At 42.3% G+C, this 14,964-nt stretch overlaps 1 protein-coding gene across 1 annotated transcript in view; it reads left to right on the plus strand.

Annotated features, from left to right (window-relative positions):
- Nucleotides 1–14,964, plus strand: part of OTC (ornithine carbamoyltransferase) — a gene marked incomplete at its 5' end in the record, with an annotated part of 48,157 nt that overhangs the window by 3,037 nt on the left and 30,156 nt on the right. Inside the window, one exon of the mRNA XM_019523868.1 lies at nt 6,960–7,047. Coding sequence (XP_019379413.1) covers nt 6,960–7,047 — 88 coding nt within the window. The remainder of the gene's footprint in view (nt 1–6,959; nt 7,048–14,964) is intronic.

Genomic DNA, 14,964 nt, shown 5'->3' on the forward strand with positions numbered 1-14,964 from the left:
TTCTCAAAGAGTTTCCCAAGGATAGAGGTAAGACTGACAGGCCTATAGTTGCCTGGGTTCTCTCTCTTCCCTTTTTTGAAGATGGGGACCACGTTAGCTATTTTCCAGTCACCTGGCACCTGGCCCGAGCACCACGAGCGCTTGTAAAGCCGTGCCAAGGGCCCTGCAGTAACTCCAGCTAGCTCCCTCAACACCCTGGGGTGGAGAGCATCTGGACCCGCTGAATTGAACACGTCCAGCCCTCCAGAAGCTCTCTAACCCGGTCCTCCCCAACCTGAGGTCTGGAGGCGTTCCCCTTGAGTCCGTCTGGCATCACAGTGGGGAAGTCCCAGTCCCTGCACAAGAAAACGGAGGTGAAGAATTGGTTAAAGAGTTCCGCTTTCTCCTCTGGCGCAACCACCAGATTCCCCAGCGTACTTTGCAGGGGCCCCACATTACCCAGTGCCTTCTTCATCCTCCCTATATATTTGAAAAAGGACTTTTTATTATCCTTGATCATGGACGCTAGTCCTAGCTCTATGTCCACCTTAGCTTTCCTGACAGCCCCAAGAATCAATACTTGGTACAGAATATGAGGTATTAGCCTCATAAAATAAGACGTTGGAACTTTTTTCCCTTAGGATCCAATCCTACAGGCTCTTAAATACATGCCTAACTTTACTTATATGATAGTTCCACTGAGGTTAATGGGGACTATGCAAATAAGCCAGGAATATGCTTACACATTTGCAGTACTGACCCCAAAATCATTTGGTGCAAATCTAATCTTTCTAATCTCACTTCCAAGCAATCATTTTGGTAGCTAGTTTCTGAAAACTCAGCAGATAAGGACATTGTTGCCTTTCTCATATTTATTTTGAAGAATTAAACAACACTGGGCCCTATATCTCCTAGACTCCTTCCAGACAGAGGGACAAGGAAGTCATCTGAGTTACCTTCACATTTCTCTGGAAGGAAAGAGAGTAAACAACAACAACAACAAAAGGTTGGGGGAGGAAGAAGTAGATTGTTCAGCTTCCAAAACCTGTGAAGTCTCCCAAGATCCAAAGTTCTGATGGCACAGGCTGCCCGTATGGGGCCGTATGTCTTTATGCTGTCTTTTGCCCTGCCCTGCTCACTCCAGGTCCTAGTCAACACAGCTTCTATAGGTGTTTCTACCCTGTCTACTGTACCTGAGACTCCCTTTCAAGTCAGCTCAGCTCTTTGAATGCCAGATGGTATTCAATTTAGGGCTGCCCCTTATACTCACCCATTGGGCAGCTGATGAACAAGCAGTTCCCTGCGCCCTCCCTTCCCTCTGGCACATGCATATGCAGGCAACTGCCATTTCGATTGTTACTTCTAATGACTTCTGCATGTGGTGGCTCTCAAGAAAGTTAAAATGAATGAACTAAAGGTGTGAAGTTAATCCAAGAAGGATTAAGCTAGTGATCTAAAGTTAATTTACTTCTGAATGAGAGTATCCATATGGGAGCTTAGTACAGTTCATTTTAGTGCATTAACTTCTCACCTTAATTAATCTCAACTCCACATGGTAGACAAGTCCTTCTAAGATATGTTTGGGTTTTTTTAGCAGACAAAGCTATTTTTCTGTCAATGGAAATTTTATCCTCTCCAGCTGTTATGTCTGGTAAAATGACAGCCCCCTGTCAAACTGAAAGTTCATATCAAATGTGAGGGTCACACCAGTCCTTGTTAGCTAAACAAGTTAATTTCATACCAATTTTCTGGTGTGAAATTAAGGATTGCGAAGTTCATTTATAAAACTCAAAATCCGTATCAAATGGTATTTCTCAGGAGCAATAATCTTCAAGTCTTAGAAAAGGTCATATATTTGTCAAGGCCCTGATAATCTGTCCCTCTGGGTACGTGAAAAAAAACACTACAGTACTCTGGTAGCTTTGGTACAATTACTAAGGAAGTTGTGTATTTCAGTAAAAAGGAATTCCATTTTTAAAGCACTGTTTGCAAGAACTGCACTGTTCAGCATCTGAGAAATCACTGCTGTTTCCTAACAATGGGCAGGTCTATACAAGACGCTTCATGCCCATTGGACTAATTATACTGTGCATTTGCATCACAAGCAAAAACCATGCTAATGTGCAGCAAATTAGTTCAATGAACATAAATCATCACAAAAAAGCATTTGTTTGCACTAATGAGCAGTAGACTTAGTCCAATGAGCATTAAACATCACAAAAAAGTGTTTGTTTGTGCTAATGTGCAGCAACACCAATTATGGCACATTAAGTTTAGTACTTGTTATTACAGGTACTAACTTAATGCACTGTAGTGATGGTGCACTAATGAACATGGAGATGTGCCCACTGTGGAAGAATTTGAAAAACTCCTGCCATTAAAGAACTCTGTTCTTAAAAAATAAGTAAATGAAAGTTAATTTGTAATGCTATATGATACTTATGTTATAGTTGTGGTTCTTTCAGCGTATTATGTTAACTCATATTATTCTGAAAGGATTTTAAATGAAATGAAAAAATTGTAATGAATCATTTCTTATGTTACTTATTTTCACTTTGTTCTTCTGACTGAATTAGTTTTGTCAAATCAGTACAGTGAAGACTTCTAGTGCATGTTATTAGGACTAAAGCTATTAAGTAAATGTGGTTAAGTAGAACTGCAAATAACTTCCAAATCCTTGTTTTGCAGAGCCTACCAAATGTATTACTATCAGTGGGCCATCCACACATCCATTAATACACTGTAATTACTGCGCATTAAGTTTAGTACCTGTAATAACAGGTACTAACTTAATGTTCCATAATCGATGCTACTGTGCATTAGTGCAGATGAATGGTTTTTGTGTGACGCTTAATGCAAATTAGACTAAAGCTACTGTGCATTAGTGTATTAGCAAAGTTTTTGTTAGCTGCACTAATGTGTAGTAGAATTAGACTGATTCTTATTAAGCATCTCGTGTGGACATGCCCGCTGGCTATAATACTGGGAAATACAGCATCTGTTTGCTTTGAAAGTCCCATTCACAGTCTCTTTAAAATTGGCACAATCCTTGAATATTAGAAAAAAGCACTTTTCACATGATCAAACATTACTTTTAAAATAAGCATCCTCTTCTTGGCCATGTTAGAAAGGTGAATGCCATGCTGGGTCTCATTACAACTTTGACATAACTTTATGCTAGCTCTTCACCATGCGTTTAAAATATGTATGTACCCAAACTTAAGTGTCAAGAACCAAAAGCTAATGAATCTGACTGTGTCACAAGATAGAAATGGGGGAGGACCTGTAAATAATATTCAGAGGGAGAATAACTCCTCAGACGTTCTTTCTCTGTGTCTGGGAGACCATTGATCTGAATCTTGTACTGCATTGAGCTGCCATTGGCTACAATGGAGTTAGTCTCAAGTCAAACCAGTTTGCAGAGGTATTATGAACAAGTTTTGTACCCTGGGCAAAACCCTGCTGTAGAGCGTAGGGGGGCAGGAGGAGAAGTGTTGCTGCTGTTACAAAGACTCCGTAACGGGCCCCACGCTAACTTCCCCCTTGTTATGCTACTCTCAGTGTAAGAGGAGAATTACAGCCAGGGCTGTACAAAGATATTTACTACATATATTCACCCCTACAATTACATGTTATATGCTCCTTGTGGAGAGAATAAATGTACAGCATATCAGGAAGTCTAATATCTGATATTTATTGTCGTGCCCAGTATTGCATAGCATTTGCTCTGGCTACACTTATCAAGATGGATTGCTTCTGTGTCATAACCTTCTCTTATTGAGCTATCTGTAAAGAATTTTCATTAGGTTTCAGGCTTCATACCTTAGGAATGTTCACAGGATTGTTACTATATAGAGCACTTAAATTTAAATCTCTCTTTCAAATGTACTTTTTAAGTGTCAAATTCTGGCAGGTAGTGCTCACAAATTTAGATGCTGTGGTGGAAGGGCAATGAGGAAGTTGGTTGTCCTGTGTCTTGTTCCTTTGATACATGAGAGAGGAAGCAATCCTCAGGCTGTCCATGTTAAGGACAAAGCTGTGTATGGGGTGTGCCTATGTGTGTTCTCCATAGGTAAGCTTCTCTGCTGTATCTCTCATGAGAAATAGCTCAGAACTCATAGCACAGACAAAAATGGTTACAGTGCTTTTTACTGTTTATACACGTGCTCTGGGAATGGGGGGAGCACTTTAATTAGAGCAGCTCCAAGAGCCGCTCTAATTAAAGTGCCTGGAGCATCATGTGTATCAGCGTCCCTGAGCTGAAAGATGGTGGTGGAGGCACTTTAGCTACAGCTTGTCAAATGAGCTTTAGTTAAAGCTCCCCTACCACCATTTCTCAGTGCAGGGAAACTGATACATGTGATGCTGTATTCTGCTGGAGCGCAGTAATTATCATGTTCAGTCTGCTCCAATGTACTGTAATTACAGCGCATCAGAGCACCCTCCCTGCAAGTGTATAGGTGCTCTTTTTTGTGCTGTCTTGATCTGGGCTGTTCCCCAAGTCTCAGGCATGATTTAGACAGCCTCCCTGTGTATCCCTGTTGCTCTGAGTCTTTGAAGTGTCATGTGCTGCTGTCTTGTCCCTAGCATGCTCTCTATGCCAGAGATTTTGGGAGTGTCTTCAGATCCCTATAACAGTGACTTATTCAGGAAAATCCTTCCAGTAGCATTGGGTGGGTTCACACGAATGTTGCTCCTTACAGCCTATCTGCATCATTCCGGGGAGTGTTTATACCACCTTCCCTGTACTTATAGAATGTAGTCAATTGATTGTAAGTCTTTATTTCTCATTTTTGGAAGAGCCTCACAAAAACTTCATCTAGGAGATGTTTTGTGGAATTAAGCAGTGGCTTTGTGTAACGTACTGGGTGTGTCTACACGTTCATTAATGCACATGAAATTTAGTACCGCCATTGTGAGGTACTAGAAGAAGGTGCATTGGCCTATTTTAAAGTGCATTAGTAAAAGCACATAATTTTTTGTGATGCTTTTATGCGCACTGAATAGGCTAATGCACATTAAAGAACACATGTAGATGTGTCCACTGGGACAAATTCTGTTTTGTCTTGTATCACATGAGATCCCTTTGAAAAAATAATTTTACTAAAGGCACATGCTACCTTATATGCATATGCATTACCTTCCACATGTACTTTTTCTCTCTTCTTAAAATGGCAGCCATGGAAACTGTTGGCATGGTGTAACTACTTAACCTTATTTTCCATTCTAAATACTCAACATTTTTATAGAGGATTTTTTGCTGCACTGTCAACAAAAATAAATTGCAGCTTTATAACATGCAATTCTGTGTGGGGACTTCAATTTAAACCTTGTCTTGTATAAAGATGTTATGATGTGCAGCCAATGATATAACAAGAGCCCTTCCCATAGATATTTCCTCCTTAGCATTCCACCTTTATGCTAGTGCTAGTGCTTGTGCATGTCTTGCAGTAAGGAGAAGGCTATTCCAGGGAAAACTTAGTAATTTGTCTTCCCTTTTTCAAATCCATATGCTTCTGGATAAGGAAAGGATGAGACAGTAACTCCCCCCAGTGTATATGCAGTGCTATTCCTGGAAAAATTAGCATTTAAGTATTAAAAAATTACCATGGAGATTATTCTGATCTTCTTGCAAGGATGCTCCATTAATTTTAGTGGGGTTGGTTCTTATTTACATTGGCATGAGAACAGTCATACCTATTGAGTATATTGTTGAATATAACATGATATTAATTTTGCGTGATCTGAAGCTAATATGCACTGAGTGGGAAGGGAGTGGAGAGAGGCATGGTCTAGGAATGGAACTGGGAATTGGCATGGTCTAGGAATGGAAATACAAACCGATATATGATTTTATATGGGGAATTCCAATTGCAGTGTTTTCTCATCAAAGCTACTTTTATAAGCCAAAGGGTCAAGGGTCATTCCTATCAGGGTTGATTTGGCTATATCCAGAGATGGGATTAATCTGTTAGGGGCAAAGAAACTGCCCCATCCCTACCATCCATTTGGAGTTGGGATTTTAGCAATAGTCATTTTATTTTAACCTCATGACACGGGTACTTTGGTAGAGCTCTGCAAGGACATTGCAACGGTGTCTTCGCACTTAGCTTGGAGCATAGTTGCTTTGTTTTACGTACTATCATTCACCATAACTTCAGTCATTTTTAAAGAATAATAGTGGTAGTAATAGCTTTTTAATATTTTACAGGCTTTTGAAACACATTTTAAAAGCTGAAGTAATGGCAATGACTGCATTGCCATCTGCTGGTGAGAACAAGGCTGATCAGTTTTAAACTTCCCTGATAGGTAACAGAGCAACTGAGCAGAGGCATTTTTTGGATTAGAACTGTCCAAACAAGACCATCTAAACTCTTCTATACTTTATAGAAGTTCTCCCCAACTGAAAAAATTCGATTGACTTTTTTTCCAGATAATACTGTGTTTAAACTACTGGATGTAGTTCTTATCTGCAGAAGGTGGGCTGTTACTTCAACAATGTTGATCTGCCCAAGATGTGCTATCATGATAGTAGATTTGTTGGGGTTGTTTCCTATTGTGAAAATTAGTGAGGAAGAGGCCCGGAAGCTTATATATTTCATTTTCTTGATCCTGTCTTCTTTAAACTAGCTTTACATAGGTGTGGGCCTTCACTGAATGAGTGGGTTTACACTGGCATGAGAAAAGAATAATTCATTTTTTAACATATTGCCTTAGTGCTTCTTGAGGCAATATATATGAATCCTTAACTTGAGTGATTTTTTCCATTAACGCAGGTCCTGAGAGACTATTAATACTTGGACAGATTTCAGTTTGGTGTGCATTTACTGGTGTTTTATTAAGAATGGTTTTAACTGTCTGAAACACGGGGGTGCCCACCTTTTATTTGTTTTATTGCAAGTACCTGTGGCATAAGAGTAGTTTTAAAATCTCAGTCATAACTGTAAGATTACTGTGGTTCAATTTTGTAATCTTTGCAGGTTTTGCTCTCCTTGGAGGACATCCTTGTTTTCTTACAACACAAGATATACATTTGGGCATCAATGAGAGTCTCACAGATACTGCACGGTGGGTTAAATGTCATTTGCTTTTTATATTTTTTTTAGACGTGATTATTTCTTTTTTTGTAGAAATCTGGCTGAAACTTTTGAGAAAGAAAGTACATTATCAATACCATTTTTCGTGATTTTAGAATCCCCCAAAAATTGATTTTCAGGAAATTTCCAACATTCCCAAAACTTTGGCAGACAGACCAGACTGCAGAATTATTTCCTAGTTCAGAATGTTACTGTTTGTTGACCCTTCAGGAATGTCATGCAAAATTATGAAAGCAGATGTCTTTGTCAGTTTGGTTTGGGGAGAGAAGAGTGATAACAGCAACAGATGGAAACATAAATATTTATAATGCATCATACACAGATAGCATCACACAAGGTCAGATAGAATGCTCTGTTTACACCTCTACTGTGAAGTTTTTAGTACAAATTAGTTCAACTTACTGGAAAGCCATACCCTCAAAGTTTGCTTTGGCCCAGGTATCCTGGCTGCTGATAACATAAAACTATCAGGATTGTGTGGGAAAATGTGCTGACTCATTGCATCTCCCCTGAAGGCTCCATTGAAAGATCTCTGTGAAGTTTCAAGTAGAAATTGCCCTCTCCCATAAAAACTCTTGGGGGAAACTAGATACTGCAAATTTTCCTTGGGCGCATCACATGAGGTGTTTGCTGCACAGTAGACTAATTAGCTGTGCAGTAAATGTTGTACATTTACAAGTGCACTCCTATTATGAAATACAAGTACTATCTTGCTGCAGAGTTTTTTAATCCACAGCAGTGCACATATAGACTCTGCCCCAACTGGCTGGGGCACAAGGGTGCTTCAGTGTGGGGGCTGCCTGCTGGCTAGACCTGTACTGAATCACCCTCATGCCGCAGTCAGCCTTTCTGTAGCATGCTGAGCCAGGTAGAGCAGCCTCCACATTGGATGTGCTGTGGTTCCAGGTGCATGTACAAATGGCACTCCCAGATCAACAAACTCTGGAGCAGTAAGCTTTGGAATGTATTGCTTTGCATTAATAAGCATGTGTAGACATGGCCTCTTTGTCCAAAGCAGCTCCAGTAGCACATGGAGGTGGGCAGTAATGCGTACACCGTGCCTTAATAAGTCTGAATGGCATTTCCAGTGGCTTTCTCCAGTGTTATAGGAAGAGGACTAGAGTTCAAAGAAGCAAACAAGTGTGAGGTTTTTTGTTTCTTTGAACTTGCTTCTTATTCATGCAGAATACTGTGCTGCGTTCCAAACAGACCTTTTGCAGACATAAGATTAAGTCAGGCTCAGATGCTGGAAGGTTAGTACTATTTGAAGGGTGTACTTGGTAGCCGTATTCGGTATCTTCCACGTTTCAGGGCTGTACTTGGTAGCCCAGTTGGTCTACAGAAAGGTATGATTTTGGAACCAAGAGTTCTAGTTTTTTGTAGTACTTATTTGAATGCTCTTTTTTCCTTACTTGAAAGACATGCAAACTCCAGTGTTTCAAACTCAGTTCAGGAAACAAAGGAGGCACTGACATACGTGGAAAAAAAAACAACCATGCTCTACCTGAAGCACCGGCATGTTACTTTGACCCAGCTCTCTAGTGTCTGTAGAGATCAGGCGTTTCAGCTGGGCTTTTTGGCAGTTTTAGCTAAAGCTGATTCAATCAGCTATTAGATAAGAGTGCCAAAAATGCCCCACTAAGGCACCTGATCTCTACAGATGTTGGGAAAGCCAGGTGCAGCTAACAGGCTGCCTCTTCTGGGCATTTGCTGGGCTCAGTGCAGGAGCGAGCTGAGTTTAAAGTAAAGCACCATTTTTTTCCATGACTGCAAGCAGCCAAAGTCAGCAGGCAGAGATTTTTATTTCCCTTTGTGGTCATTAGCTGGAATACATTTTTTTTAATACTGTGTTGGTTTCTTTCTGCCATGAAATCAAAGCAAAACATAACCAAAAGGCCAAACATTTGGATGTGTTAGATTTTTACTTTTCCACCTATAACTGCTGAAAGAAACATGGGACATGGATGAGTGAGAGGAGGCCAAGACTTCAGTTTGTTGAGGCTAGAGAGGATACTTAATTCTCCCTGTTCCTGTATTCTCCTCCTAAACATGCAAGAGTCGAATATGCATTAATTGTAATGATATTTTGTTTCAGCCGGAATGCTACCCATTAGCTCATTTTGGCAACTACAATCATAGGATTTATAAAGTCAGTTCAATTATTGGAAGTCTCTCTGATTACAAGGCAGCTTAAGTTGTTAGTAACAGTAAAGATTTGAGATCCCTCAGACTTGTTTCTAGTTGGGCAATCCAACTGTTAGCAAATGCTATCAAAGGATTCAAACTAATTCCTTCAGAAAGACTTTCTTTTCACATCTTAGACTATTCCCTCAACTCAGCTAGGGCAGCTAATATTAAATTGAAAGAAGCCATTCCAATGCAGGAGATGCGATTCAATCCATCTGTAACTTCCTTGGCATCAGGGACAGAGAATTATCAAACTAAGAGAGACCAAGGCTTCCTTTGCCCTGCTAAATGCAAATGGAGGGCTCTTTCCTGTGATTTAAAAGATCATTGTTCTCCAAGAGTCCTCATTCCATCAGTTTTTTCCACTGGCTAATAGGGTGCTTGTGCACAGTATTGGCTTTTTCTAGCTTAAGATATTCCTAGGTTTTTTCCTCTGTCATAATGTACCACAACGAATGATGTAACATGAACCTTATTTAACGTGTTTAAGTCTCATTATGCGTTAATATGCTATTACTAGTAAAAGACGCTAGGGGGCACCTCATAACTGGTTCCCTCTTCACATCCTAGTAGTAAATTATAGCAGGGGGCAATTTAGGAATGTATTTAGTGATTGGTTTATTTTTTTAGGTCAGGTTGGATGGCTTTTGTTTTTCCCCTTGGGGTTTCCAGTGGAGCCCCTAATTTGCACTCCGTGAAATATTTTTGCCCACTTGGTGAGGCCTCTTTGGGGGAGGCACAGGCAAAGTGTGGCATCCTCTTTTTGGGAAGCACTGTCCCTGCACTGCAGGAAGCAGCGTGGCCACCACAACCCCTAATTATTCACTGCCAGGTGCTGTCTCCTGATGCTGTCCCCAACAAATGTACATGGTATCCCCTTTTCCCCCTCCCATCACAGAGGGCGACTCACGGGGTTTCTAGTGGAGCCAAGCCCCTAGTTCGCACACTGTAAGATATTGTTATCTGCTTGAAGAAGTCTCTTTGAGCCAGGCACAGGCAAAGTGTGGGGTCCTTATTTTGGGAAGCTCTCTCCCTGCACCGTGTGGGGTGGCGTGGGGACTGCACCCCTTAATTCCAGCATCCAAAGGGTGAACCGTCTTTGTATGCTTTTAAAAAAACAACTTCAAGCATGCTTGCAATTTTGCCTCAGGCAACACATTTGTAAACCATGCAAACGCAGCTTATCCCTTCTTTATCGGCCATTAATTGCCACCCTATCCATACCCCACTGCCCCCTCTGCCACAACTTTCTTTTTTCAGGGCCCGCAGTCATATACCCACCCATCGCCACGCCCCCTCCCGGTATTCTGTTAAAACACCTTTCTTCTGAAGGCGCCTCCCTGACTCAACACCCCAACCTACCCCAGACCCATCCCCCATTCCCCACACCCACAGCACCCCCTCCCTCCTGCAGGGAGGATGTCCTCTTCTCATCCCATACATAGACCTCCCCCAGAGCCCGTTATCAACAAGGTATCTCAAATTGTTTCTCAGAAAGATGTTATTCAATTACAAACTAATAGGGAATACAAAATAAAATATAATAACTATCCAGTAACAGAGCACATTCCTCCTTGTGAGCAGTCATGATGTGTGCTGCCAGGCAATTTCTGATCACAGCTCCCCTTCTGCTGTGTGCCCGAATGTCTAACCCCTCCCCCGCTCATCTTCATCTACATTGTGCAGCTTCTTTCATTTCCCTTTAGTCTTCTTCCCAAGACTGACTGAAAACCTTCCCCCTTGTCTCACAGATACTATGCAGCACACAGGCTGCCACTATGAAAGAGGTGATGTTCTCCAGATCAACCTCTAGCCTGTAGCTGAGTGACCTCCATTGGGCTTTCAAGCACCCAAAGGTACACTCCTTTGGCAGTTGCTTAGGTGATAGTTTAACAAGTATTTTTTGTTGGTCAGTAGCTTGCCTCTTGCCAGCAGGTGGGGGTCTAGTCAGCTGCTGTTGCGCCACATGAATCAGGGGAGGAGTGGATAGGTGAGGTCCCTGATGAGGAGGATTGGGACTGTCACCTTGCCCAGCTGCAGGTCTGGCACCACTTGTGTGATGTGGCTGCTCTCCACCAGGGTTGGCAGGGCAAAGTTACATAAGACGCAGGTATCGTAGATGCTGCCTGCCCAGCCAGTGCTCATGTTAGTGAAGGTGCCACGGTGGTCAACAATGTCCTGCAGCATGACAGAGTGAAAGCCCTAGAAGCTGTACTAGAGGTGGTTGATGTGGGGTGGGCAGGTGATGGTGATGTAGGTCCCAGCTAGGGATGCCCTGATGCATTGGGAGGCCCCAGGGCACAGAACTCTGCCACCACTTCTGGGATAGCCTCCCCAGCGGTCGCCTTGCCTACCCTGAAGAGGTGGCCAACTTAGCAGAGGCTGGCAGGCGTGGCCAACTTGAGCAAGGTGATAGTCAGCCAAGTCTCTGCAGGGAGGGGCTGCCACATGTTGGTGGCCTGCTGCTCCCAGTGTGGGCAGAGCTGATTGAGGAGCTCCTGGAAGGTGGCCTGGGTCATGCAAAAGGACTCCAGCCACTGCTTATTGTCTCAGGTGCTCTGGACAACATTCAGCCATCAATCCTGGCTGGTCGGGTGGGTCCACAGGTGGCGAGGCTAGAGCCACGGTGGAGCTCATGGATGGCACTGATGGAGGTGTCCACATACGCATCTTCAGTGTCCCTGCTGGGGTCCAGGCAGCAGCATGGGCTAGGTGGCAGAAGCATGGTGGCAGGGGGCCTGAGACACCATGGTGAGCCTGGCTAGGTGGCCACCCAGTGCAAGGGGGCAGGCAGGGCTGAGGCTGACCTGGGCCAGGCGGCAGTCACTACAGAGGCAAAGTGAGTGAGTGCGGTGAGTAGGGTAGCAAGCAGGAGCCCGGGACATGGCCTGTTGCTCTGGGAAGTGGGGGTGGAGCAGCCATCAGACAGTGGGCATGGGTTCTGGTGACAGAATTGCAAAGGGCTATGCCAGCCTGCTGCAGCCTGCTCCAGGCCAGAAATGCAGGTGGCCAGGGAGCAGCACAGAGGGCTGGCTTTTAAAGAGGGCTCCTGCCCCAGACAGCTGTGGCTGAAGCCTCCAGCTCTCCCTGGTTTCTTCAGGGGGGTGGTGCAGGGCTGGCGGAGGCCAGGAACAGGTGACTGCCATAAGGAGCAAATCTGCTCCCAGATGGCCGTAAATGTAGATGCCTGCCCAGGGTGGGTTCACTCTGCAGTAAATTACTGCAGAGTAAACCCATATGGCATTAATTGCATGTGTAGATGCACCCATTTAGGAGAAATACTGTCAGAGTCAGAATACAAGGACCAAGAGTTTGATAAAGGGTAAGGGATTTGAAGAAGCACTGAACATTGTCAGAGCAAAGGGATTCTTAGCTGTATTTTGGATAGATTAAGGGTGAGGTGGAAGTCCATGATGCCAGAAAAGAGAGTTAGTGATAGCCTGCGCTAGAAAGCTTAACAGGGGTTTTTACTGTATGAATTGATGGGCCTCAGTGTAGGGGTACGAAGGATAACAAGAAACTGAGAAAGATGTAAGTGGAGAGAAGTCCTAGTTTACTTCATGTTGCAACCAGTGTGACTGGGAAGATGATGAACTTGGCCAAGATGAGAAAATCAGAAGAGGGTGATGTAGCAGGGAAGAAGAGAGGTATAGTTTTTGCTGTTGGTGGTTGGTTTGGGAGGGGTTGGGGAGAGGACAGAGAAAAAATTACCAAGAAGTTTGTCCCTACGTAGGCCCCCATGCCTTACCACACAAGATTAAATGCAAATTCTTATGTACGTCAGAAGCTGTCTGTCTCTTGTTGACTTGATGAACTAGCTTTTTTGCACAGTAGAAATGCTGATGCACATAATGGACCTACTCCTGCCCTGGCTGAAGTCAATGCCAGAGTTCATATAGACTTCTACAGGAACAGCACTGAGAAGTTACATAAGGAACAAGTATTTCAAATGTCCTCCTTGAATTGCTTGTGAATGAACAATAGATATTATTTTGCTAGTACACAGGAAAGTGTCTGTCTACCAGACTATTTTAATAACATGATAATAAACAAACAATAAAAAAGAATACTGGAGTCTCGATAAGTCTGGAGGGTATTACAGGTAATTACAGCTTTATATTTGTGGCATTAAAAGTCTGAATACTTGAGAGTGGTGCTTAAAGTGAAGGAAATACAGAGCTATAGAAAGTCCCAAGATTTAGTTCTAATTGAAATACAGACCTGTTGTGGGTCAGGATTTTCAGTGTTTCCACTGAGAGCATAGTTTAGTGACTTGTACCTTGGTCCTAACACAGCTCAGTGGTGCTCATTAATTTTTCTTAAAGACATATATTTACCCTAACACTATTAAAGAATTGTAGCTCATTAAAGGCTTTTTTCACCCTTTTAATGCTGCAAATACATCAGGCAAAATGAAACACTGCCATGGATACATGTACCTGGTACTCCATAGTTTTATTGTGAAATTGGTAGAAGGCCACTATACAACACTATAGCATAAAGGCTGAGCTGCAGCACATTCACTGAAGCAGTCAAAGATCATATTTGACTGTCTGTTGAGATTATTAGAGAGGAAATTCCTGCATTTTTAAGGGGTTGATTTGCACCTTTGACCTATTCATTAGTTACACAGAGCATTCATCTGAAGCCACTTGAAGGACATCACTGACAACTAGACCGTAATTTAAAAGATGAAACCATCTTTTCAATAAACATACGTAGGAAGTAATAGAGTTACACATTTTGGATAGAAGCACTTGCCAATTTACTTGGTCCTTGGGGAGCTTTATTAAACATGAGCTAGCACTATTGTCAACTCCCAACATTCAAAAATCATGAGATGTACAAGTCTCTGAGATACTAGTTAAAATATCATGGGATATAAAATGTAATTTGTGTTTCTTTGGATCTTGGTTTGGGTTTTGAGCCTTTAAGGTGCATGCAGCTGATATTTTAACGTTTAAATTTCTCTATAGGTTGAGGGTTGAAACTTCCTTTTTTAACAAAAGATAAAAGTGTATTGATGGTTCCAAGACATTGTGCTTTAAAAAATAAATGCTAAAACAACTCATTTCTCATAATGAAATTATGAGTGTCTACAACTCTCTGTTAATATCAACAAAGAAATCTTGAAAATTTCTGCAAATACAGGGTTCTCAGTGAGCCCTGGGCCTAATTCCTCTATATCTTCAGAAGCTCCAGCTTTACTTCGAGCAACACTAATGAATTCAGCTCCTGCTCCTGGGCAAACCCAGGCTTGTACTTTTTCTTTTAAAATGGTTCCACTTGGACTCGGTAGCTGGCAATGCTAGTTGCCACTCAGGCAAGGTCCTAGGGGCCTTCAGTGTGGTCTGGCTTTTCACATGACAACTTCAGTTCTCACCTGCACTTCCTACTCTTGTAAATAGATGGCATGCAGAAAAACTGGTGACAGGTTAGCCTTTATTATTTTCTGATCCCACAAACCACTGAAAAATATTTCCACTTTTCAATTCCCTTATCCTGCCAGTGTATAGGACAAGAAGTAATAGGCATAAATTGCAACAAGGGAGATTTTGGTTAGACATAAAAAAGACCATTCTAATTATGAGGCCAGCCAGTTAAGCACTAGCACAGATTACCTAAGAAGGTTGTGGAATTTCTATGACCAGAGGTTTTTAAGTGCAGGTTACACAAACATTTGTCTGATGGTTTAACAAGG

The sequence above is a fragment of the Gavialis gangeticus genome, unplaced genomic scaffold, assembly GCF_001723915.1.
Source record: "Gavialis gangeticus isolate Ggan-Ray unplaced genomic scaffold, GavGan_comp1, whole genome shotgun sequence".
In the NCBI taxonomy this organism is placed as follows: Eukaryota; Metazoa; Chordata; order Crocodylia; family Gavialidae; genus Gavialis; species Gavialis gangeticus.